The following is a 28,000-nucleotide window of genomic DNA, read 5'->3' as shown; positions in this document are numbered from 1 at the left end:
ATGGCAGGAGATGTTTTGAAACAATTACTGCTTCGCATACAAGCCAGTGAATTCTATGCATTACAGCTGGATGAGTCAACAGGCGTGGCGGGCCTGGCACAGCTCCTGGTATATGTCCGTTACGTTTACGGGGGGGGGGGGGGGGGGGGGTCAATTAAGGAAGACTTCCTCTTCTGCAAACCACTGGAAATCAGGACAACAGGAGAGGATATTTTAAAAGTACAGCTTTGTGAGATTAAATGGACTTTGGTGGTCAAGATGTGTTGGTATCTGTACTGATGGCGCAAAACCCATGACAGGGAGACATAGTGGAGTGTTAAGCGTGCAAGCAGTTGTTCCCGACGCCACTTGGGTACACTGCAGCATCCACCTATACTGCAGCATCCACCTATAATGCAGCATCCACCTATACTGCAGCATCCACTTACACTGCAGCATCCACCTATACTGCAGCATCCACCTATACTGCAGCATCCACTGAGAGGCTCTTGCTGCCAAGGGAATTTATGCCTGACAGCTTGAAAGATGTTTTGGACACTACAGTGAAAATGGTTAACTTTGTTAAAGCAAGGCCCCTGAACTCTTGTGTATTTTCTGCACTATGCAATGATATGGGCAGAGCCCATGCAATGCTTTTACAACATACAGAAGTGCGCTGTTTTTAAAAAAATTGAGAGACGAGCTTAAAGTTTTCTTCACTGACCATCATTTTCACTTTGTCTGACCACTTGCATGATGGCGAGTTTCTCACATCTGGGTAATGTTTTTGCTCACCTGAATGATCTGAATCTAGGATTACAGGGACTTTCCGCAACTATATTCAACATGCTGGACAAAATTGAGGCTATGATTAAGAAGATGGAGCTCTTCTCTGTCTGCATTAACAAGGACAACACACAGGTCTTTCCATCACTGTATGAATTTTTTTGTGTGCAAATGAACTCAAGCTTACGGACAATGTCAAATGTGATATAGCGATGCCCCAGAGTGAGTTGGGTGCGCAATTACGCAGATGACACAAACAACTGGATTCGTTATCCCTTTCATGCCCTGCCTCCAGTCCACCTATCGATATCTGAACAAGAGAGCCTCATCAAAATTGCAACAAGCGGTCCTGTGAAAATTGAATTTAATCAATAGCCACTGCCAGATTTCTGGATTGGGCTGCGCTCAGAGTATCCTGCCTTGGCAAATCGTGCTGTTAAGACACTGATTCCCTTTGCAACCATGTACCTATGTGAGAGTGGATTCTCAGCCCTCACTAGCATGACTACTAACTACAGGCACAAACTGTGTGTGGAAAATGATTTAAGACTGAGACTCTCTCCAATACAACCCAACATTGCAGAGTTATGTGCATCCTTTAAAGCACACCCTTCTCATTAACATGTGGTGAGTTATTCACAATTTGCAATGAACAAATAAGGTTTTATATGTAATATGGTTAAATAAAGAGCAACATTATTGATTATTATTATTACTTGTATCCTGGTCCTATAAGAGCACTTTGTCACTTCCCACGAGCCAGGGTGTGACAAAAACTCACACTCATTTTTATGTTTAACGAATGTATCGTATAGTGTGTGCGTGGCAGGCTTACAATGATGAATGTTTGAAGGGGTACGGGACTATAAAAAGTGTAGGAACCACTGGTCTAGGCTAATAGTAACTAGTCTACTTTGCATAAAAGGGTTCCCTTTGAAGGACCATCAAGTTCACGCACGCACGCACGCACGCACGCACGCACGCACGCACGCACGCACGCACGCACGCACACACACACACACACACACACACACACACACACACACACACACACAGCACTCCGCTCTTGCTGTTGTCATATGCCATCTACAATTATCCCCTGGGAATATGTTCCTCAATATTGCTGAGACAGTACCTGTATGGGGCAGGCAGCAGATGCCACACCTCCACCTCTGTCTTTATAGACTGCAGGTAAATTGACTCCACCCCTTCACATCTACCTCCCCAGTCCCAAAAGCCTTTTAGCATACACACAGAAGCAACTACGGCACAGTTCACACAGTCACACTTCACACACTGCAGCCATCTGAGTTCACAGCACCATGTCCAGTATAGCTAACCACTTGGCCAGGAGGAAAGCTAGGGAGGAAGGTGAAGGTAGCAACGACAAGGCCATCCCCTTTAACAAGCAAGACTTCCAGACCCTGAGGAGAGAGTGTCTGGAGAGCGGGAAACTCTTCAGTGACACATCCTTCCCTGCTGATTGGAACTCTCTTGGGTACAATGAGTTGGGTCGCTACTCTTCAAAAACCCGGGGCGTGGAGTGGAAAAGACCAAAGGTAAGGACTTTGTCTCAGTGTAAAGAGGATAGCTGTAGGAGGTATATCCACAAGGATGTGGTAGGCTAACCACGTCTCACATGATATTAGCCATTTCTGCTTTAGTGATTTGTTAGATGTGCAGTAACAGAGGCACTTATCAATGAGATTCTTGCTTTGGTACTTCTTGCAATTTCATGAAGATACATGTATCGAGCTCACAGTATGTCTTTTGGATTATTACCTTGATTTAGGCTTTTGTTTTACTTTGTTTTAGAAGGGCCCATTGTTTTCCCTTCTCTTACTTTCTGTGTGCTTATTTAATATTCTGTGTACTGGGATTGGTCAGGATTTGTTCACAAAAATACACGGATGGACAACATTTTCTTCCCACAATTGACAGATTAAAATTAAACTATAAATTGGAACCATTAACACCCCAACCCCTCCTCTTCCCAAATAACTTGTGTGTGTCTTTTGACTCCTACTGTCCACGTCACCAGGGTAACCTCCTCATAGTTCAAGTTTCTAAGAAGTTGCAATGGGGAATATAGGGGTGGTGGCAGTCATGAAAGGGACTATGTTATGCCCCAATTTCTTATTTTCACAGACAGGTGGAATATACTCAGGCATAAGATAGGCCTAATTCTGATTTAGTCAATAACTGAAAATGTGATCTTGGGTGACATTTCTCCAGTCTATGTCTCAAAACTCTTGATTGAAGATGAACCATAGTGCAGGGAATAATTAAGACTGATTGGAAGGCAAATGAAGTCTTGATAAAGAATGTCATTGCAACTTACTGCCTGTATTTGTGCTGGCACCCTGTCTCAAGCATGCAAATTCCATGAACCGTCCCTATATTCTGTCACTGTTTTTGCTCTGCCCTTGAAACAAATTACACTCCATTCTTAATGTCGGGAAACAATTTATGCCATTAAGCATCATATGGAGCAAAGTACCAATTGCTTAGTATTTTTTAAATGAACCAAATTCCTCCTATTCATTCTGTTAGTTAAACAACCTATGCATTTTCCAAACAGGAGTTGTGCTCAAACCCTCAGTTCATTGTTGAAGGAGCCACGAGAACTGACATCTGCCAAGGGGCTTTGGGTGAGTTTGACACCTAACCCCCATATGTATATTGCTCTGTATGTTTGCCATAACATGGGATATATGGGGTGTAATGATATTATATTTTATTGTTTGTTTGAAAATGTATTGGCTTTACATATCCAAACGGCACCTTTACTACAGATAAAATAAAATAAAAATTCTATTAATACATTAAACCACATATTGTTGTCACTAGTTTCTTCCAGACAACATACTGTAGTGTACATCCCAAAGCATGGCTATTAAGGATAAGTTATCTCACTTATCTCACATACTGTATGTTTATCTGTATTCAATCACAAAGGTGTGTGTCACTGTAGTCATCGAGTCATCAATGGGAGTGAAATGGAAGTGGCACCAATTGTTCAAAACTCTTACTTTTCAAATAGTGTCTATACACCTGTTGTATGTGGTAGGTTCCCACTTCCCTTTAGTGTCCCAGTAATGTTCACAAAATGTTACATTCATGTAAAGCCTACAGTACACATTAGTATATTTTGCCTACTATACTGCTTCTTGAAGAAATGATACACCAGGTTCGCCCTTTGTAGTAAACATACACTACCCCTAATTTACACAGACATGGAAGACTCAAGTGTGCAACGCTGAACAAACAAGATTTTATTCACAGCTAGCTACAGATTTGACTCAATTTCTATTACAATATAGGGTGGTATACACCTATTCATATAGTCATGAACAATTACTCATGCTGAGAATGTTTGCTCATTGTTGTGCACTCCCTTTGCTTTGGCTGTTACTGTTCATGTTTGTACAGTTAACTCTGCCTTGATTTTACAGTACTTTGATTTCGCTCTCCAAAATTGATACCCGGAGCTGATATTTCTGCAGTCTTAAACTATTCAGCATTTATGTTTCACTATATTGCATCATGTAATATTAGTATTTCATAATATATTAATATAATAATAAGGGATACAAAACTACCAGTAATTTACCAAAGTTACCTAAATGTTCTGTAATTTTGGTAATTATGTCTATGTCTAATCTATGGCAATCTATGGTAACGTTGGTAGTTTATACTTGAATACTCTACCAAGCCACATACCCATTTCTTGGTAGCACACTAAAGTATTCAAATGCAATGTTTTTACTATTAGCACTTTGAGTGTAAGATATGAAGTGTTTAACAAATTAAGTTATTCAATAAAGTTGGATTATTATCAAAATAAAAATAAACAAATGAATATCAAGAAGAATCTCAAAGTTCTCTAGAATGTTCCCGGTATATAGAACATTCATAAGAATGTATACACATTTTGTATTACTTATTTATTATAGAGAGTAAACATATTCTTATTCCCACTGATGTATGTATACAGGTGACTGTTGGTTGCTGGCAGCCCTTGCCTCTCTTACCTTGGACAAAGACATCTTGGCTCGAGTGGTACCCCCTGGGCAGAGCTTTGAGGAGAATTATGCTGGCATCTTTCACTTCCAGGTGAGCAATGTGTTTAGATGAGTGATAGATGAGGTTGCTCATAAGTGCTGATTTAAGATCAATTTGTGTTTTTTTTAACCCCCTTTTTCCCTCCAAAAGTTAGGATTGGGGGTGTAGGGTAGATGTTATTGTACACTCAGAGAAATGTTCAACCTTTAATGATGTATTTGTGAAGAGTGGTAAAGAGGAACAAGTACTTAAAGGGTGAAGCTGAACAGGAAGGGGAAGTTGTGTTCTACCTCTGCTCAGATTTCCTTGTTTACAGTTTTGGCAGTATGGACAGTGGGTGGATGTTGTGATTGACGATAGGCTGCCCACAAGAGAGGGGAAACTGCTGTTTGTTCACTCAGCTGAGGGCTCAGAGTATTGGAGCGCCCTGCTGGAGAAGGCCTATGCTAAGTGAGTAAACATGGGGTCCTATTCAATGAGAATTGGTAACCACACATAAAAACACATTTTCTTACAGTTTTTCTGTTGTTGTCACTCTATAAATACTTTGCAGTCAGATTTATTTTATTTATTCAAATATGCATCTCTGCAATTCAAGAAAATGTGGCTTTGACTTATCCCATAAACCCAGTGACTAGGTTTGATTAAATAGGGCCCAAGGCATTGAACCTGCACAAAGTGAATAACACAAAGGACATGGATTTAAATTGAACTGTTCCGAATGAATTACAGAACATTCGCTATAGTATCATTTTGATCTGGACCATTGTGGTGACCAGCAGAGGCTTTAGTCATAGAGTGACTGTTGAATAAATATTGAAGTGTACCTGTAGCCACCAGCCACAGCCTCAAATGTAAACATGCCACCAGATTGCTCCCCTCACCTTCTTTACTTACTGTGTTTGTTATGCCAGTCCCTATTATGCTCTACATTGTATCATTTGTCATATATTTTACAAAACATCCCTGTACAAAAACCTCAACACCTATTGCAGTATTTTGAAAACCTTCTTAGCATGGCTTTTGGTTAGCAATATTATTGCTATTATTTTAATTTAGTTATTTAGCTTCTTAAAAAAAGTTATTTTATTGTAAAACGATTAATTTAAAATAATTAACTATTATTAACCCTCATAGTACCGACTGGGGTCATTTTACCACAGAGGCATATTTATTATCATAGCTCAAAGGTGGTTTATTCAATTCTGAAACTTTTTCCGGACTTTGTCAATAACCTTGTTCTTACTTATAACTTCGGGCATCATTTTGACCCCAGCTAAAAACACCTAATTCCACCTGTAATAATTTGATAGATGGGACCTTTATTTGAATCTAGGTTTCTCTGGAGACACAATAAGTTATCCATACCACCAGAGGGTGGATTTTACTAAAACACCAAGCAAAATATGACATTTTCAGAACATTTATTAAGTGAAATACTGTATATGTGGACAACTACAAATACCTAGGTGTCTGGCTAGACTGTAAACTCTCCTTCCAGACACATATTAAACATCTCCAACCCAAAATTAAATCAAGAATCGGCTTCCCATTTCGCAACAAAGCCTCCTTCACTCACGCCGCCAAACATACCCTCGTAAAACTGACTATCCTACCGATCCTCGACTTCGGCGATGTCATTTACAAAATAGCCTCCAACACTCTACTCAGCAAACTGGATGCCGTCTATCACAGTGCCTTCCGTTTTGTCACCAAAGCCCCATATACCACCCACCACTGCGACCTGTATGCTCTCGTCGGCTGGCCCTCGCTACATATTCGTTGCCAGACCCACTGGCTCAAGGGTTTCTATAAGTCTTTGCTAGGTAAAGCTCCATCTTATCTCAGCTCACTGGTCACGATAACAACACCCACCCGTAGCACGCGCTCCAGCAGGTATATCTCACTGGTCATCCCCAAAGCCAACACCTTCTTTGGCCGCCTTTCCTTCCAGTTCTCTGCTGCCAATGACTGAAACGAATTGCAAAAATCGCTGAAGTTGGAGACTTATATCTCCCTCACTAACTTTAAACATCAGCTATCTGAGCAGCTAACCGATCACTGCAGCTGTACACAGCCCATCTGTAAATAGCCCATCCAATCTACCTCATCCCCATATTGTTTTTATTAACTTTTTTGCTCTTTTGCACAGCAGTATTTCTACTTGCACATCATCATCTGCACATCTATCACTCCAGTGTTAATTTGCTAAATTGTAATTACTTCGCTACTATGGCCTACTTATTGCCTTACCTCCTCACGCCATTTGCACACACTGTATATATACTTTTTTCCCCTATTGTGTTATTGACTGTACGTTTGTTTATTCTATGTTGTTGTTTGTGTCGCACTGCTTTGCTTTATCTTGGCCAGGTCGCAGTTGTAAATGACAACTTGTTCCCAACTGGCCTACCTGGTTAAATAAAGGTGAAATAAAAAAATTAAAATAGAAATATCATAAACAAGCACTCTTTTCATGAAATAATACAAGTTGGGCATAAACTAATATTTCACAGCCTTTCAAACCTGATTCTGGGGTCCATTCTTCATCGTTGTCGTGGTCCTCAAGCTCACTGTCCTCACTACCAGAGGGTATGATCCTAACTGCTCGATTAGGCTCCTTTCGCCCATAGAACATCCCTGTGTCCATTGCCTGTGAATGTCAGGGGATGTGTTGGCACATTTATTTTTACATCAAATTACATGGCTTTCATTGAGCATGATACTGAATTGCCCTGAAAAGTAGCCTAACTGCACAACGTTGCACTGAGGCAAAAAAAAAGTAGCTTAAATGCACAATATTGTCCCGAGACAAAAAAATATATATATATACAGTACCAGTCAAAGTTTGGACACACCTACTCATTCAATGGTTTTTCTTAATTTGGACTATTTCTACATTGTAGAATAATAGTGAAGACACCAAAAATATGAAATATCACATATGGAATCATGTAGTAACCAAAAACGTGCTAAACAAATCAAATAAATTCAATCACCTGTTTTGTTTGATGTGAGTTTTTAAACAGAGATGGATTCTTACTTTGTTTTTTGTTTTCAAGAAATGTGTTGTGTTGATGACATTGCATTTGATTTTGATATAACCAAACATAATCAAACTCTTATTTTCTTTGTAGAGTCAACAGTTCCTATGAGGCCTTGTCTGGGGGCTCCACCACAGAAGGCTTTGAGGACTTCACTGGGGGCATCGCTGAGACATATGATCTTGGCAAGGCCCCACAGTGCCTGTTCAAAATCATGAAGAAGGCCTTGGGGCTGGGTTCTCTTTTGGGCTGCTCCATTGATGTAAGGGTGTTTTTGATGAGTCATCTTTAAATACAGAATATTCTAGTTGTACAGTACAAGAACCAAGAAATATAATGCTGCCAAGGTCCTGACGTGTTACTGTACCTTTGGGACACACCGAAATGCTTTTTAATTGTGAGCCTTGATCCCAGAAATCCAATGTCCATAGTAACAGTTTTTTTAATATAGGTCTGATGTCATGATTGTTTTTTAGATGTATATGTCAGACAAAGGAAAGTGCGAAACCCTACCTTAATTAAGATTGGCATGTGTAACTACATCTGTTATTGACGTGAGAAGACAAATTATACAATTATACATCTGTTTGGATCGGTCCTATATGAATAAATTAGAGTATGTAGTAGCGGTAAACATGTTTGATATGTAGTGTTCTGGGGTACTGTAGATAACAAGTGCGTACGAGACGGAGGCAGTTACTGTTCAGAAGCTGGTGAAGGGGCATGCGTACTCAATCACTGCAGCAGAAGAGGTAAGAATAAGCCTTTTCTCAGTACATAAAACTATCCAGGAGAAGTAAAATAAGTTAATATAATGTGGTCAGCATTTTTAGCAGTTCAATGAGTTGAACTGTTTTAAAAAGACTGCTTTGGTAACATTACACTTAATGTTGTCTCTGCAACAATGTCATAAAAACGACGATGATATCATTAGTAGTATTCTAACTGACATACTATTACTATGTCATTTTATGACACATGACACATAGATCATTTAAAAAAAGACGTATTTTAGACAACAGATCGTGATGCATGAAGTTTGTAGATGGCGTGTGTTTTTCAACAAGATAAGATAGCCAGGTAGCCTCTTGTCAATCGTAACAGTCTGTCGAATTTTCGTGTTGAGTGAAGGTACACCTGCATGGGACTCCAGTTGAGCTGGTGAGGATCAGAAACCCCTGGGGTCAGGTGGAGTGGACGGGTGCCTGGAGCGATGAGTGAGTAAATAACTCAATTAGTAGCAGTGTTGAGCAACTTTATTGACCTTATAACAATTTTGGATTGTTGTGGCATACACAACAAACAATTATACAACACTTAATTGCAGGTATATACAGTGCATTCTGGAAGTATTCAGATCCCTTGACTTTTTCCGCATTTTGTTACATTACAGCCTTGCTCTAAATTTTTTATAAAAAAAAAAAAAATGTCCTCATCAATCTAAACACAACACACCATAATAAAACAGTGAAAACAGGTTTTCAGAAATTGCTGCAAATGTACATTTAAAAAACAGAAACACCTTATTTACATAAGTTTTCAGACCCTTTGCCATGAGCCTCCAAATTGAGCTCAGGTGCATTCTGTTTCTATTGATCATCCTTGAGATGTTTCTACAACATGATTGGAGTCCACCTTTGGAAAATTCAATTGACCTGACATGATTTGGAAAGGCACACACCTGTCTATGTAAGGTCCCACAGTTGACAGTGCATGTTAGAGAAAAAAAACAAACCATGAGGTCGAAGGAATTGTCCGTAGAGCTCCGAGACAGGATTCTGTCGAGGCACCGATCTGGGGAAGGGTACCAAAAGGGTACCGACCCATAGCACTCACGTCTGTAGCCATAAAGTGCTTTGAAAGGCTGATCATGGCTCACATCAACACCATTATCCCAGAAACCCTAGACCCACTTCAATTTGTATACCGCCCTAACAGATCCACAGATGACGCAATCTCTATTTCACTCCACACTGCCCTTTCCCACCTGGACAAAAGGAACACCTATGTGAGAGAATGATATTAATTGACTACAGCTCAGCGTTCAACACCAATATTCCCTCAAAGCTCATCACTAAGCTATGGACCCTGGGACGAAACACCTCCCTCTGCAACTAGACTTCCTGACGGGCAGCCCCAAGGTGCTAAGGGTAGGCAACAACATGTCTACCACACTGACCCTCAACACGGGGGCCCCTCAGGGTTGTGTCCCCTCCTGTATTCCCTGTTCACTCATGACTGCATGGCCAGGCACGACTCCAACACCATCATTAAGTTTGCAGATGACACAACAGCCTGATCACCGAAAATTATGAGACAGCCTATAGGGAGGAGGAGACCTGGCCGTGTGGTTCCAGGAAAACAACCTCTCCCTCCACCTGATCAAGACAAAGGAGATGACCAATCAAGAGCATCCTGAATGGTTGCATCACTGCCTGGTATGGCAACTGCTCGGCCTCCGACCGCAAGGCACTACAGAGGGTAGTGTGTACAGCCCAGTACATCACTGGGCTTCCTGCCATCCAGGACCTCTATACCAGGCGGTGTCAGAGGAAGGCCCTAAAACCTTTATTTAATTAGGCAAGTCAGTTAAGAACAAATTCTTATTTACAATGATGTCCTAACCCGACCAAACCTGGACGACGCTGACTCCCAATCACAGCCAGATGTGATACAGCCTGGATTCGAACCAGGGACTGCAGTGATGCCTCTTGCACTGAGATGGAGTACCTTAGACCCTGCGCCATTCGGGAGCAGAGCTCTCTCTGCTATCGGCACGGCAAGCGGTATCGGACCGCTAAGTCTAGGTCTAAAAGGCCTCTTAACAGCTTCTACCTCCAAGCCATAAGACTCCTGTATTGCCCCCCTCTTTTACACTGCTGCTACTCTCTGTTTATTATCTTTAACTATACCTACATGTACATATTACCTCAATTACCTCTACTAACCGGTGCCCCCGCACATTGATTCTGTACCGGTACCCCCTGTATATAGCCTCACTACTGTTACTTTACTTGTGCTTGTTAATTATTTGTTACTTTCCTGTTTTAAATGTACTTATCTATTTTTTACTTAACACTTATTTTTCTTAAAACTGCATTGTTGGTTAAGGGGGCTTGTAAGTAAGCATTTCACTGTAAGGTATACACTTGTTGTATTCAGCGCATGTGACAAATCAAATTTGATTTGAAAAGTTAAGGGGTCTGAATATTTTCCAAATGCACTGTAAGCTTTAAAAATGGTGATACTGTGTTGACAATGTCAGGGAGAAAGCTGTAGGTAAGCCTCCAAGAAAGCATATTTATTTGGTTGTGAAATTCCCTGATGTTGTAATACCGCTTCGGGAAGCCACGTGACAAGCTTAAACTCTTTCTCTCAATAGTTCCAGGGAATGGGATGGAGTACGACCGGAGGAGAAAGCCAAGCTAGACCACTCTGCAGAAGATGGAGAGTTTTGGTGAAACTGTTATTTTTTTCTATTGGTATTGCACTGTATTAAACACCCCAATAATATTGTTTGCTACAGTATAACACTTTCATTAGAATGATATTGTCTAACAGCAGGCATAAAAATAACTTTTGATTGTAACATAAAAAATGTGTTTATTTCCATTATTGTCTCTTTCAAATGTCATACATAAAATATATATTCCTTTATATTTGATGTACATGGTAGCAACCTACTCCTTGTTCCTTATCCAGGATGGCCTACTCTGATTTCCTAAGGCAGTACTCCAAGCTGGAGATCTGCAACCTGACTCCAGACACGCTGGTCAGTGATGAAGTGGGTCGCTGGAACCACTACCAGTTTGAGGGGATGTGGAGGGTAGGCTCTACCGCTGGAGGATGCAGGAACCATGCAGGTACAGAACCTGTCAATCTCTAATAATATAACATTATATTCAGTAGGTATTAAAACTACTTGTAAGAGATTTTGTGCTGCTTGCCTATTTGCACTAATCCTATCTGCAATATTCATGGACAGCTGATGAGTTATATTATGTTTACCGTTATGGTAAAAGCAGTGCTTAATTTGTAAATCGGGAGGTTCCGGAACAAAAAGTGAGCGTGAGAGTGGGTTGACCTGGGGAGTTCTGAGGTACCGGAATGCATTAAAAACTTTATAATAAACCATTGCATGCATAGCATCGCATTTGCGTAGTGGAATAGAGCAGTAGAGTAGAGGCACTTACAGAAGTTGCACACATGGATAACATTTTTAGTATTCTAGGATCTGGGAAAAATATGGCATTTTATTAACGCATTTCATGCAATTCTACGTTATTTTACATAACTGGAGACTTCAGCAGAATTCTTTTTTATACAACAACAAAAAAAATCAAAATGGCAGGCTGCGTTGACACTGACAAATAGAAAATATGAGAAACATAAAAATGACCTTGTCTTGAATCCATCAATAGCCAAGGCCCAGGTGTATAGAGACACATATCATTAGGCTACAATATGAAGAGGAAATTATTGCCCTAAAAATGCTTTCCAGTTTCACTGACTCACCCAATGATGCGCAGCTCACGTGCTGGTGATGGCCGATGCGCTCATGCCAAAAGCCTATCTCTCTTTTGTAAAACAATATTTGGAAGTTGATCAAATATGTTGGTAACCTAAAGCATAGTCTTCTCTTTTCAGCAGTAGCCATTTGCTTTACAACCTATGTTTTCCCTCAATTTAAAATATTGTGAAAACTTTAAACAGGTCAACATTTACAAAGCTGCGGGGACAGATGACCAGGATGTGTACTCAAAGTATGCACGGTCCAACTGGCAAGTGTCTTCACTGACATTTTCGACCTCTCCCTGACCCAGTCTGTAATACCTACACGTTTCAAGCAGACCACCATAGTCCATGTGCCCAAGGAAGAGAAGGTAACCTGCCTAAATTATTACTGCCCTGTAGCAGTCACGTTGGTAGCAATCAAATCAAATGTATTTATATAGCTCTTCGTACATCAGCTGATAGCTCAAAGTGCTGTTACAGAAACCCAGCCTAAAACCCCAAACAGCAAACAATGCATGTGTAGAAGCACAGTGTGGCTTGGAAAAACTCCCTAGAAAGGCCAGAACCTAGGAAGAAACTTAGAGAGGAACCAGGCTATGAGGGGTGGCCAGTCCTCTTCTGGCTGTGCCGGGTGGAGATTATAACAGAACATGGCCAAGATGTTCAAATGTTCATAAATGACCAGCATGGTCAAATAATAATAATCACAGTAGTTGTCGAGGGTGCAATAGGTCAGCACCTCATGAGTAAATGTCAGTTGGCTTTTCATAGCCGATCATTAAGAGTATCTCTACCACCCCTGCTGTCTCTAGAGAGTTGAAAACAGCAGGTCTGGGACAGGTAGCAAGTCAGGTGAACAGGTCAGGATTCCATATCCGCAGGCAGAACAGTGCAACAGCACGGCCAGGTGAACTGGGGACAGCAATGAGTCATCATGCCAGGTAGTCCTGAGGCATGGTCCTAGGGCCCTGGTCCTCCGAGAGAGAGAAAGAAAGAAGAATTAGAGAGAGCATACTTAAATTCACACAGGACACCAGATAAGACAGGAGAAGTACTCCATATATAACAAACTGACCCTAGCCCCCAGACACATAAACTACTGCAGCATAAATACTGGAGGCTGAGACAGGAGGGGTCAGGAGACACTGTGGCCCCATCCGATGATACCCCGGACAGGGCCAAACAGGAAGGATATAACCCCACCCACTTTGCCAAAGCACAGCCCCCACACCACTAGAGAGGTATCTTCAACCACCAACTTACCATCCTGAGACAAGGCCGAGTATAGCCCACAAAGATCTCCGCCACGGCATAACCCAAGGGGGGGCGCCAACCCAGACAGGAAGATCACATCAGTGACTCATCAATGAAGTGCTTTGAAAGGTTGGTCATGGCTCACATCAACAGCATCCTCCCGGATACCCTAGACCAACTCCAAATTGCATACCTCCCCAACAGATGACGCAGATGACTGGTGTGGTAAATGCTCGGCATCTGACCGTAAGGTGCTACAGAGGGTAGTGCGTGCGGCCCAGTACATTTGGTTTTTGCATACGGCCCAGTACATTTGGATAGTTACTTCACCCCTACCTACTTGTACAAATTACCTCGACTAACCTGTACCCCCACACATTGACTCGGTACCCCCTGTATATAGCCTTGTTATTGTTATTTTATTTAGTTACTTTTTACTTTAGTTTATTTGGTAAATATTTTCTTAACTCTATTCAGTGAATGTGACAAATAAAGTTTGATTTGATAGGTCTGTTTTTTCACTGACAGATTTTCTCCATTCAAGAAAGGTGCGGCTACAATCCACAGCTAGGCTATTTAAAAAAAAAGAATCTATTGATCCTCTGTGGCTAAATTATAGGCCATATCATTGTGTAGTAGGCTATTCTGAATTATTTCATTTATTTCTGAACAGACAGCAGTAATTCTAAAGCTTTGGCAAATGTATTTCAATGTATAAGGGGTGCTGCAGTTACTTCAGAACCCTTCGCGTGGCGATGATTCTATAAGGAAATGATGATGTGCAACGCTAGAGAGATGAGAGTTGCAGGCTCATTCATGTCTATCAGAGCAGATCATAGAAAGTGAATCTCAATCTACCTATGTGAGAGATACTGGCGCGCTTCTCACACAGCGACGTCTGTTTGGTCTCAAACATAGGTTACAATGTTGCGCAAACCATAAACCCGGGCCGGCCCAACCAAAATCAACTCTTAGAATATTAGGCACCAGCGGAAAATCAACCTTTTCACATTACGTTCTGTTGTGGGGGCATGAGAATGAACGAATAGGCAACTCGAATGAACTTTGATTGCTTTTATTTGAATTTTTACATTGCAAAAGGGGAGAGAAAATAAATTCATGCCACGAGAGGTACGGGATTCAGACAAATCGTTTCTGGAAGAAAAACTCCAAAACGGAGAGGCTCAAATTAAGCACTGGTTTAGAGTAAAAAGTGTATAGTGTTCAGGGTAGCCATGTCCACGATTTTCCGGGGAAAGGTTGCTAGTGAAAATGTATTTGTCATGGGTTGCGGGATTTTGGGCTACTTCTAAATTGCACTGCGTCCACCATGGCATTTCTCTTATTTTTTTTGTATCTATTAATTTTACTGTGACCTGCTGCTTCTGATTATCAGACAATGACGCAGGCAGTTGCTGAGTGAGTGTGTGGGCCAGATGAATGTATGTGTGTGTGGGCCAGATGAATGTATGTGTGTGTGTGTGTTAGATGAATGTATGTGTGTGTGTGTGTGTTGAGACGAGCGCTGTAGCAGGCATTGTTGCCAACACATTTTCTGGGTAAGTTGCTAGAGGCAGGTTGATTTGTTGCTAAAAGTTGCTAAATGACGTTGTGATGTCATTGCGTGATAACGTAAAACTGCGTCATTACGTAGAATACACAATAACGTTTCTCTAATTGACTGGCCATCTCGGCAAAAAATATGATTTGACATTTGTTCAGGTACAGACACCCACTCTTTTCTGTACTTCTGGCTGTACGCTTTTGATTGGGATACGTTGATTGATGTTGTAAGTTCTGTTCAAGATCAAACATTTGTGACCAACTATATTCATTGAGTTTAGCTCGTGCCGCAGTCAGCCAACAATGATTGGCAATTTGCCCAAATTGCTGCTTGCCTGCTGCTGCCTGTACACGAGCTGAGCGCCTGCTGCTGACGTCACTCACAATGCACTATTGCAGCCAGGCACCTGTGTTGTGACTGAGAGAAAATCGTTTTTGTGTCATTTAGAGGGAAAATGTGTGCATTTTAGCATTTGAGTCACTTTTCAAAAGTTGCTAAAAGTTCCAAACAAATTTTTGCTAAATTTGTTGCTAGGTGCTGTTTGAAAAAAAAAGTTGCCAGTGTAGTCTGAAAAGTTGCTAAATATAGCAAAAAAATAGCTAAATTGGCATCACTGGCAGCAGGCAGCTGAATCACGGAAATGAGGAAAGCAGCACGTGCGCTCACACCTTGACAAGTGATGTGAGAACAACGAACTGACGGCACTAGCTAGCTAATATGAAGACACTTATTCGATACATGTGGCAACTCCTCTCTTGAGGCTAGTTTTCAGGCCTTTGTGCAGGTTTTGAGTGGTCATAGACTGGACATTGTAGCTAAACCTGGCAACTCTGATAGTGTTGCCTCGATTAGTCACCAATCCTTTTTCACAAATCTTTTTTCTCACCCACTTCTCTGCAGCCACATTCTGCTCTAACCCCCAGTTTGCCATTAAATTGGATGATGTGGATGATGACCCTCATGATGGCAAGGATGGCTGCACCTTCTTGGTGGGCCTCATGCAAAAAGACGGCCGCAAAGAGAGGAGATTCAGCCGGGACCTCAACACCATTGGCTTTTCAATATACCAGGTGCAACATCACTACCCCAGAGTGAATTTATTCACTTAATCCATAACTGGCCAACCCTCCACCTGGGAATGCAGGCATTTGTTCCAGCCCTGCCTTATAGGGCCAATGCAGTCATTTTTATCTCAATGTTAAATCATTTCTGGGTAACAATGAGGTTCCTTAGTGTAATAGTTTTACATTAAAATTGTCAAAAAGAAACAAAACAGTTTTTTTTGGGGGGGGGGGGGACTTCACAAGCAAGACTTTTGCTAGGACTGTCTGGGAGTTGTCTGAGTGAGGGGCCTAATGGGAGGGATATGTAACCTGAAAACTAGCTGTTATCGGCAGAGAGGTTTGGAACTCTCTTTGTTATTGGTCTATAAACTTACACTGCCTGGTGATGTCACCAGGTAAGCCAAAACTCCACCCATGCAAAACCTGCTAATTAGAAGGTCCTGTTAAAATGTTTTTTCAACCAGCAACTATCAGAAAATAACACTGATCATATTTGTTTTACACTTTTACCGCGTTAGTTTAATCAGCTGTTGTACAATATGATACAAAACACAGAATTTTTTTTCTTTCTACAAATCAGCTGTTTATGATATCATGAATTTGCTGAATCAGGTGTTTTAGAGCAGGGCTGGAGCAAAAGCATGCATACCCAGTAGTTATCAGAGAGGAGAGTTGGCTACCGCTGACTTAATCCATTTGAATATAAAATGGTCAAATCTGTTAATGTTTTGATGTTGTTGTTTTTTTGTTGTTTTTTTCCAGGTTCCTGATGAGGTATGTATGGTACATAAACACATACAATGAAAGAAACTCAAGCATAATTATAGATACAGTATAAGGCCATTTTCATGCTGACCTGTTCATATCACATTCTCAACTTATTATGAGCCAAAATATGAGTACAATGTCTAATGCACAAAAAGTAAGGTAATATGTTGTTTGAAAACAATGTATAATGCCACAAGGTAGACTACAGTAAAAAGGCCCTATCCTCTGTGTTTGATGGCAGTATAAGGGCCGCACCAACATCCACCTGGGCCCAGATGTGCTGCTGAGACAGAAGTCTGTGGCAATGAGCAATACCTTCATCAACCTGCGGGAGATCTGTGACCGCTTCAAGTTGCCCCCCGGGGAGTACGTCATCATCCCCTCCACGTTTGAGCCGCACAAGAAGGGCAGCTTCCTCTTGAGAGTCTTCGCCGAGAAGCATGCTGCCACCAGGTGGGCCCCGCGTTTATGAAGAGCTTATACAGCCTGCAATAGAGTGGGACTATACCATTTTTATAGTGATTATTTGAAATACATTATTAAGTCGTAAGGCATGTGAATAGATCCATATGTGTCTTATTGTTTTATTAACATTCTTGGTTTTATGTTTCTAGATGCTGTTGTGAACACTGTAACGTTTTATATAATGTAGGCCTATGTAGCAAACACGGTAGTGTTTTTAAAAATAATGCAGGCCTTTATAGCGAATGGGGATCCACTCGTGCTGACAATTTGTTTTATGGCACGGCTGGGTAAGACGTTTCAGGAGGGCGGTCATGTGTGTTTGTGAGGCAGAGATGTCCTGGGTTCGAGCCTCGGTATGAGACGAATCAGGAGGAAGTGGTACTCGCTGAGGAAGCAACGGGACATTATTGACACTTACATGAGTTCGATCATACATTTTCATTCAATTTGAAAATGTAGCTTTGTTTCCAGGGCACAATGACAAACATATGTACAAACGTGATGCGTTTATCATATGGTGTATGTTATATGTATATCTTTCTATGTGTTTTGTTGCAGTCCAATGGAAGAGGATATCAGTGTGGAAGTTGATGAGGTACATCATAGTTATTTCTTGTCTTTTGATCTCAACATCTTCCAACACAATTTTGTTTTTATGTTTACTGAGGTATGTTTCCGGCTGGACATTCCAAGTGCAACATAATATTTAAACAGAGATTTATGAACGTTTAAAATATATATGTTTACCCTTTTTAGCCTGATATTACAGAGGGTGATGTGGATCCCTACTTCAAACGTCTATTCTTGCAGATTGCTGGAAGCGTATGTATTTCTATACTATTTTTGTTCTTTATTTAAATCAGTCACATAACAATCTTATTTTTCTTTCTAATATATTAATTTAATCTTGACAGGATTCCGAAGTTTCTGCCTTTGAACTTCAAAAGATTTTAAACAGAGTGGTAACTCAGAGTGAGTAAAGGAGATGTATATACATTGTGATGCATCATCTGTGATGAGACACAGTGGGTCTATATTTACCAACATTAGAAAAAGTTTCAATTTAAACCTTTTCTCCATCCCAATTAAAATTGTTGACGTAGTTGCACGTGATAAAATGCTACATTTTAGTTGTTCCCATTACATAACCTGGCACATTTAACCCTATGCTAACCTGACCAGGTGGCAGTGATTATGGCCGGTCACAAATTCCTCATCAGCCAATTACAAATGTTGACGTAGGTGGACGTGATTTAACACTTTTTCATGAAAATGTTCTTAACAGAAGTTTTTTTGCAGTTTGTGGCAAGTTGGAATCCCAGGAGAGGTTTTTTAATTTGAAATGTAGAATTACATTTATTGTGATAGTGTTATCCAAAGTACGGCCAAAACCTTGCAAATGAAGATTACAAATATATTTAATGGGGAGATCTTGGAGTCCCTATTGCAGACTAACATGTAAGCTACTGCTACAGTGGTGTAACGTTAACGTTAGTGCTGCCGATGTGCACCGTAGCGACGCTTCTCAGAATGCTGCTTGTTTAATAAAGTTTAGATCAAAGCGGAATCAATGTCTCGCAGGATCACCTACAGTAACTGTCCAGTGTTTCCAGATTTCTATTAAATATGACCTCTATTTACTTACAATATGAGTGAAATTGTTTTTCTTCCTAAAATTGGTAATTCAAAAGTAGCTTTTCTGTGTTGGAATGGTGTAGGTATACCCCAACAAAAGAATGGTATGGGTATATACTGGTCATTAAAAATATTAACAGAGTAGACAGCTGATTGGCCAGTTTATCCTTCTCAGGAGTATGACATCATACTCTATGACGAAATAGCAAGCATTTTTGAAACAGTGTTTTTGAGATACATGTTTGAGGTGTGTGTTTTTCTCTCCAGTTTATGCTTTGGCCACAAATACGAGTATAGGACGAGTCAACAACATTATTTGGGTATGAGTTAAAAGAATATGAACTTTTAAAAGTGAGATTATCACTGGACACTTAACTTTAAGGATGAATTAGTATTCTATATAGGCCTAGCATACCGAATATACTGAACATAATAGCATAGTATAACGTTACTGTTAGACCAAAACGTTAATTTCTTATGTAGGCTACACTTACAACATTTTACATGCATTATAATCATCCATTTCATCGCCTATTTGAATCGATCATCGAGGACCAGCGGAGAACAGTTTTTTCCTTAACAAAAAAGCTTGACACGAGTGGGCCTCGAACCAACCGATACTGTACCCCACAGATTCACAGTTAACCCGTTTAGCGTGTATGCCACCTGGCAGTGATTGTAATGGAGGTACATGACAGCTTTTTTTATTTATTTTTACATTGTACGATAAACTGAAATGTTGTGTAGACCTCCTTTATATTTTTCCTGTAAAACACATGGATGTGTGTGAAACGGATAAGCAAAAACCTGTGATTGTTTTTTTCATATATGCGAAAAAACATACCTTTTTAATGTTGTCTAACGTTAGAAGCTAGTAGCCTAGTCAAGGATTCGTCATGCAATATTGGGACACGGCAATATTGGGACACGACACTTTACAGACCAAGTGAAAGAAAAGTAAACCTTTCATTTGGAGGTTTAAAATATCCCTCTGGTGGCCAAATGGACCTATTTTAAGAAACAATAAATATGCCAGGTTATTTTATGGGAAGCGTTGGCCAGTAACTGAATGGTCACTGCTTTGAATCCCTGAGCCAATTAGGTAAAAAAATCTGTTGATGTTCCCTTAAGTTGGTCTGGATAACTGACTAAAATGCACATGTAGTATTGTATCACGTGCAACAACATTTTTTGAATTGGCTGATGTGCATTTTGAGACAGATAAAATGTAAACTTATATATTCACCAGTATGGACCCAGTATGTGTTAACAGTACGGTATATTAGCTTTACTTGTTGCCACTCTGTTTTCAAGGATCTCACGTCAAAACTGATGGATTTAGCCTTGAGACCTGTCGTCACATCATCAGTCTGTTGGATGTATCCTTTCCTACAGTAGCATGAGCCATTCATTCTCAATATGATATGGAAAAATGCACATTTTACTTTTCAACATGTGGTATTAGGAAATTGTTCCTGTGTGGCACAGTTGGTTGACCATGGCGCTTGCAACGCCAAAGTCGTGGGCTCGGTTCCCACAGGGGAAAATGTATGCATGCACTACTGAAAGCCGCTTTGAATAAAAGTGTCTGCTAACTGGCATATATTATATCTGTCTTGACCACAATCAGATGGATGGCAATGCAAAGTTGGGCCTGGTTGAGTTCCATACTGTGTGGACTAAGATCCAGAAGTATTTGGTAAGATTAAAGTCAGAGACTGTGCTGAGTGTACAGCATTGAAACTGGTATTATTACTCGTATTCGAGTCTGTCAATAATTTCGATGTCTTATAGGAAATCTTCAAAAGTCACGACTCTGACAACTCTGGCACGATGAGCACCCACGAGATGAGGGAGGCGTTGACTGAAGCAGGTATTGTTAAGAAACATTGACTTATCTAACCATTTAATTTACAATGTACAAAACATGCTCTTTCCATGACATAGACTGACCTAGTGAATCCAGGTGAAATGTCGTATTGATGTCACTTGTTAAATCCACTTCAATCAGTGTATGTAGATGAAGGGGAAGAGACAGTTTAAAGAAGGATTGTGTATGTGTGCCATTCAGAGGGTGAATGGGCAAGAAAAAAGATTTACAGTAGGTGCCAGTAGGGCTATCGAAGTAGCTGCAGGCGCCATGGCCGCAGGAACATGTTTTGGGGGGTATTTTTCCCCTACTCTGCTGACAACAATTTTTCTCTGCTCATACAGGAGTAATAAAGGCCTAGTGCACTAAATGTGATTTTTTTCTCACATTATTATAATAATTAAAAAAATATATATAAATTATTGTTTTAATTGTAATTTATCAGGGGTTCTCAGCACCCCTACCCGTGGCTATGCCAGGCACACCGGTTTGAATGTGTCAAGAACTGCAACGCTGCTGGGTTTTTCATGCTCAACAGTTTCCCGTGTGTATCAAGAATGGTCCACCACCCAAAGGACATCCAGCAAACTTTACACAACTGTGGGAAGCATTGGAGTAAACATGGGTCAGCATCCCTGTGGAATGCTTTCGATACCTTGTAGAGTCCATGCCCTGACAAATTTAGTCTGTTCTGAAGGCAAAAGGGGGTGCAATTCAATATTAGGAAAGTCTTCTTAATGTTTTGTACACTCAGTGTAGTTTAACAGAAGGGTATTAGAAATCTACCTATGTGCGGGCCTCTCGAGTGTCGCAATGGTCTAAAGCACTGCATCACAGTGTTGAGACGTCACTACAGCCTGGGGTTCGATCCCACGGCTGGCTATGTGTCATAGCCAGCCGTGACCGGGAGTACCATAGGGCGGTGCACAATTCATCGGGATAAGGGGAGGGTTTGGCCGAGGGGGCCTCCTTGGCTCATTGTGCAATAGTGACTCCTTGTGGAGGGCCGGGCGCCTGTAAGCCTGACAGCTGACTTCAGCTGAACATTGTTTCCTCCGACACATTGGTGCGGCTGGCTTCCGGGTTAAGCAAGCAAATCTTAAGAAGCAGCGTGGCTTGGCAAGTGATGTTTCGGAAGACACTTGACGTTCACCTCTCCCTTTGGGGAGTTGCAGCAATGAGAAAATGGAGTATTGCCCTTCAGGAAAACATTGCCAACTGTACACTAGCAAAGACATATCAGGTTCAATAGAACAAACTCTTTCCTTTATAGAGAACTTCTTTAAAACACATTTAAAGGTGTGAATTAGTGGTAGTTTCGCAAGCCAATGCTAACTAGTGTTAGCACAATGACTGGAAGTCTACAGGTACGCTAGTGTATGCTATCTCGCAGTATCCCTTTAAAGCAGTGGTTCTTAACCTGGGTTCGATCGAACCCCAGGGGTTCGGTGAGTCAGTCTCAGGGGTTCGGCGGAGGTCAAGACACACATTGGACTCATATGATTCGTGATGACACGCCCCGCTTGGCCATCATTGGCTGCAGGTGATCACACTACATCGCTTGGCCTATCTGTGCTGCAGGGAATTTGGTCCGCTCAGTAGTCGACTTGTGACTGTTGTGATGGTACGTCTTGTGATTTCTTTCTTAATATTTTAATCCCTTCATACTTACTATGTCGAGCAAAAAAAGAAAGTGGTCAGACGAATATGTACAATATGGATTCACATGTATAACGGAACGTGATGGGAGTCAGCATCCTAACTGCATGATTTGCAATGCCAAGTTGAGCAATTCTAGTCTAGCACCGGCAAAACTAAGAGAACACTTCCTTAAGCTGCATGGAGATGGAAAATACAAAGAACGCAACGCTCGCTGAATTCAAGGTGAAGAGAGCCAGATTCGATGAAAAGGCTACTCTGCCTGTTCTCGGCTTTGTACCTATCAACAAACTGATCCTCACAGCATCGTATGAAGTTGCGAAACACTCATAAAACCAGCTGTGTTGAAGATGGCGAATATCATGCTGGGAAAAGAGGCTGAAGTTAAGTTATCCCAAATTCCTCTTTCAAATGACACCAGCAGCGACAGAATAGAGGACATGAGCAAAGACATCTTGACTCAAGTAGTTGCAGATCTGATTTCAAGCCCGGCAAAATTCAGCCTTCAACTCGACGAGACCACAGACGTTTCCAATCTAAGCCAGCTTGCTGTATTCGTGTGCTATGTGAAAGACGACGTGATAAAGGAAGATATTTTATTTTGTAAGCCTCTTACAACAACAACTAAGGCAGCCGATGTGAAGAAACTGGTGGATGACTTCTTCAAAGACAACAATCTTTCGTGGGATATGGTTTCTGCAGTTTGTTCGGACGGAGCTCCAGTCATGCTGGGAAGAAAGTCTGGTTTTGGTGCGCTAGTGAAAGCCGATGCACCACACATCATTGTAACGCATTGTATTCTGCACAGGCATGCAAAACTGGCAGAAGTATTAAAAATTGTAGTGGAATGCGTGAACTGTGTGTGAACTAGTGCTCTGAGGAACCGCATCTTCAGTGAGCTGTGTAAAGAAATGGGCTCTGAATTCGAGGTACTTCTGTACCATTCTAACGTTCTGTGGTTATCCCGGGGACAGGTGCTGAATCGTGTTTTTGCCGTGCGTGTGGAATTAGCCCTGTTTTTGCAAGAGCACAAACATTGTCATGCAGATTGCTACAAAAATTCAGAGTTCATTCTCATTTTAGCGTACATAGCTGATATCTTTGCAGCTCTCAATCATCTCAATCAAAAGATGCAGGGCGGTGGAGTCAACATCATCGAAGCGGAGGAAAACCTGAAGGCTTTTCAAAAAAAGCTACCATTATGGAAACGACGAACAGAGAACGATAACTCCGCAAACTTTCCCCTGCTGGACGACTGTGTAAGTAAGATCGAAGATGTATCTGGAATTGGAGACATTTCTGTACCCGCGGAACTGAAGCAAGCAATTGCCACACACTTAGATGAGCTTGCAAAGTCTCTCGACGGATACTTCCCTACAAGAGAGTCATATCCAGCATGGGTGAGACAGCCATTCACATTTAGTGTTGAGACAACAGATGTCAATGATGAATACCTCAATGAAATCATTGAAATTCAGCAGAGCCAGGTTCAACAGGAACTCTTCAGAACAACAACGCTTTCAACGTTTTGGTGTCAACAAATTGTAACGTACCCTGTTATTGCTAAGAAAGCTCTGGAGATTTTCATACCGTTTGTTACAACATATCTTTGCGAGCAATCCTTTTCGAGGATGCTGGACATAAAAACGAAGAAAAGGAACAGACTTTGTTGCGAAAATGACATGAGAGTGGCACTTGCCAAGGTGAAGCCGCGCATTTCTGAACTGGTCTTTGAAAGGCAACAGCAGAAGTCACACTGATTTGCAGTAAATATTCATTATTATGTTTTTGTGTGAAAATCATGTTTTGATGATTTTGTTCTTTGAACACAGTGATGTTGATGCACGGTTCATTTTGTGCACCAGTAAAATATATACCTATGTTTTGAATTTGAAAAAATAATATTTTATTTTTCCAATTAAGAAGGGTTCGGTGAATGCGCATATGAAATTGGTGGGGTTCAGTACCTCCAACAAGGTTAAGAACCACTGCTTTAAAGTCACATTAATGCGGCTACCTCTTACTTACTGTATGCTACCCCTACCACAACTACTACTACCGGAGGGGCTCTTACTATTGTAATATTGTAATATTATCAATTCAAATGCATTTGTTTGTTAACTGTAAATATTTATTAGAATGCAGCATTACGCTGTTTCATTTACCCCCATGTCACACAACATTTACATGGGTCAGTCAATAACAAATGGTTGTATTAGGACTTTGGTTGAAATGCTGGGCCAGGATTTTATTATTGTGTTTATTATTGTCGCAGGATTTCAGCTTAACAGCGAGGTGCTCCAGCTAATTGTGTCCCGCTACGCTAACTCAGAGTACTCCATGGACTTTGACTGCTTCATGGGCTGCCTGATACGACTGGAAATGCTATTTAGTGAGTGGTTTTTGACTTCATAATGTCTTCTAATAGAGGTGGTTCCAATGAGTCAATCCAGAGCATGGTGCTTGCATCTCTGGATATTGTACACTATAAATTGCCTTGGATAAAAGTGTCTGTTCCATGACCATTATTATCATCATTCTTATAAATGAAAAATAAACTATCTGGGGAAAGCCCATGAACTGAGTGTGCACAGGATATTGTTTTAAATTAACATTTATAAAGTTACTACAATCAAATTAAAGGTATTAGCAATACCTGTTATGGGCAGGCAGATTCTCAGAGTCAGAATCACCTTGTATTTATCTCTCTCTCTCTACTAGAAATGTTCAAAACACTTGACAAACATGACAGTGGGAAGATCGAATTGGATGCATTGCAGGTATGTCTTCACATCTAATCGTTAATTCATTCATTTAATAAATATTTTCCTGAAATTGTTTCCAATCAATTCTGAACGATTTGTGTTTGTGTTCATGTTTTTCAGTGGGTCTGCCTGGGCCTCAATTAAGATTCCAGAGATAATAATCTACTACAGGGACAGATGAAGACATACAACTCAATTGCATTGGACTCTACGGCAAAAATGTCTCAATGTGTTATTTTACTGTTGCTTTTATTGAATGAGACTTGGACAAAATACTTTATAGGGCTCTTGTCTACAATAGCCTATGGATCACTCTACACCAGGGTTGGGGTCAATCAGATTGAACAAATATGTTATATTTTACCATAAGACATATTGAGACCTAGGTCTCTTATTCAAATGTGCCCTGTGCAATACAACAAAAATATACACATTATGGGAAGCACAAGTAAAACATCACAAATCACGCAGAAAAACAGTTACATTCCTACACAATTAAGTCCCCGGTCAATACTCTAAACTGCCCCGAACAGCACCAGAATATTAAGATGAAATGTATTTTGAATTTTGTCCCAGCAGCACAGTGCTTTAAAAGTCAAAAGCAGATTTATCTAGCTTGGTGGAGACCCTAGGAACCTCAAGATTTAACCAATCCAAATGGGGCCTTGTAAACGAAAACGGAGTAATGTAGAGATCTACGGATCTTTAGCGAAGTCCAGCCAACCTATTGATACAGTCTGCAGTGATGAGTATCACAACGGTCACCTGTAACAAACCGAAAGGCACAATGGTAGATGGCATCCAAAGAACCATCTAATGAGGGAACATGTCGTTCCTCTGAAACATTCTTACAACATGGATTTTGTTTTGCCCGTACATATAATTAATTTCAACTCAGAATTGAAATTTGAATTGAGACATGAAAAGTCTCAATCATATTACTAAAATAATCTGCCACTAGCCATATCACTGCAAATATTGAATATAGCATTTAAAATAATAACTTGATTATCACTTAAATATGTTTATTTTATGTTTCGTTTTTTAGATGTTAGGTTGTAACTATATTCATGATATACAGGGAGCTCCAACAGTATTGGGACTGTGACAATTTGTTTTGAAATGATACAATGACTTATGAGGTTGAAGTGCAGACTGTCAGCTTTAATATGAGGGTATTTTCATCCATATCGGGTGAACTGTTAAGAAAATACATCACTTGTAGGGGACCAAAAGTATTAAGGACAAATTCACTTACACTGTATGTGTATTAAAGTAGTCAAATGTTTAGTATCGGTCCCATATTCCTAGCACGCAATGATTACATCAAGCTTATGACTCCACAAACTTGTTGGAAGCATTTGCTGTATGTTTTGGTTGTTTTTCAGATGATTTTGTGCCCAATAGAAATTAATGGTAAATAATGTATTGTGTCATTTGAGTCATTTTTATTGTAAATAAGAATATAATATGTTCCTAAACAGTTCTACATTAATGTGGATGCTACCATGATTAAGGATAGGGAATAATGATGAGTGAATGTTACAGATGCAAAAAATAAAGACATGCTAACCTCTCACAATTACAATAAGGAAGTTAGCATTTTGGGGGGGGGTGTGATATTTGTGTGTCTGTCATTTTCTCACTCATTATTCCCTATTCATTAAGGACTATCCTTAATCATGACTATTCATTATTCCCTATTCATTAAGGACTATCCTTAATCATGACTATTCATTAAGGACTATCCTTAATCATGACTATTCATTATTCACGATTCATTAAGGACTATCCTTAATCATGACTATTCATTATTCACGATTCATTCAGAACTATCTGTAATCATGATAGCATCCACATTAATATAAAATACAGACGCACACATACCCTACCCCCCCCCCCCCCAAAAAATGCTAACCTCCCCTGTTATTGTAATGATGACAGGTTAACATGTCTTGAGGGTCTGATATTTGTGCGTCTAACTTTCTCTCGTCATTATTCACAATTCATTCAGGACTATCCGTAATCATGACTATTCATTCAGGACTATCCGTAATCATGACTATTCATTCAGGACTATCCGTAATCATGGTAGCAGTCACATTAATATAGAAGTGTTTAGATACATATTATATTCTTATTTACAATAAAAGTGACTCCAAAAAGAGACAATACATTATTGACCTTTCTATTGACTGTGTACAAAAAGTGCTGTAATTTATCAACGCTTCACCCGATATGAATGAAAATACCCTCAAATTAAAGCTGATAGTCTGCACTATAACCTCATAGTCCTTGTATAATTTCAAATCCAAAGTGCTGGAGTACAGTGCCCAAAAAACGAAATGTGTCACTGTCCCAAAACTTTTGTAGCTCACTGTATCACAACAATCTGTATAGAATAAATAAAGAAAACATTTTAATTTCAATCAATTCAGTTTCCTTTCATTCCAATTCATATTCTACATATAGCCTTATTAAAATTCAAGAATTCAATTGGAATTAAAGCGCAATTATAAAATCTATTCTGTATCGAATATCGCTCTAGTGCTATACTCATACATATG

At 40.3% G+C, this 28,000-nt stretch overlaps 1 protein-coding gene across 1 annotated transcript; it reads left to right on the top strand.

The window, feature by feature from the left end:
- The first annotated feature begins 2,000 nt into the window (after positions 1 to 2,000).
- LOC115142697 (calpain-2 catalytic subunit-like) lies at positions 2,001 to 27,862 on the top strand. Its single transcript, XM_029682350.2, has 21 exons — positions 2,001 to 2,324; positions 3,347 to 3,416; positions 4,763 to 4,881; positions 5,147 to 5,280; positions 7,968 to 8,136; positions 8,543 to 8,626; positions 9,006 to 9,091; positions 11,257 to 11,331; positions 11,577 to 11,737; positions 16,108 to 16,277; positions 17,034 to 17,045; positions 17,281 to 17,492; positions 18,063 to 18,099; positions 18,261 to 18,326; positions 18,419 to 18,476; positions 20,454 to 20,518; positions 20,770 to 20,838; positions 20,934 to 21,012; positions 24,944 to 25,060; positions 25,390 to 25,448; positions 25,554 to 27,862. The coding sequence occupies exons 1-21, from the start codon at positions 2,088 to 2,090 to the stop codon at positions 25,575 to 25,577; spliced, it is 2,103 nt and encodes a 700-aa protein (XP_029538210.1). The 5' UTR covers positions 2,001 to 2,087; the 3' UTR covers positions 25,578 to 27,862.
- Positions 27,863 to 28,000: the final 138 nt, after the last annotated feature.

The sequence above is a fragment of the Oncorhynchus nerka genome, linkage group LG15 (genome assembly GCF_034236695.1).
Source record: "Oncorhynchus nerka isolate Pitt River linkage group LG15, Oner_Uvic_2.0, whole genome shotgun sequence".
Classification (NCBI taxonomy): domain Eukaryota; kingdom Metazoa; phylum Chordata; class Actinopteri; order Salmoniformes; family Salmonidae; genus Oncorhynchus; species Oncorhynchus nerka.
Note: the sequence above shows the minus strand (reverse complement) of the source record. Positions and strands in the feature narration are given on the sequence as shown.

What these genes read in the sequence shown, in the direction of transcription:
- LOC115142697 (XM_029682350.2), top strand. Translation starts at nt 2,088, where the DNA reads ATGTCCAGTATAGCTAACCACTTGGCCAGGAGGAAAGCTAGGGAGGAA. An exon ending in CAATCACTGCAGCAGAAGAG is followed by an intron (nt 8,627 to 9,005) that starts GTAAGAATAAGC and finishes TGTTGAGTGAAG; the next exon opens with GTACACCTGCATGGGACTCC. An exon ending in TCTTGCAGATTGCTGGAAGC is followed by an intron (nt 18,327 to 18,418) that starts GTATGTATTTCT and finishes TAATCTTGACAG; the next exon opens with GATTCCGAAGTTTCTGCCTT.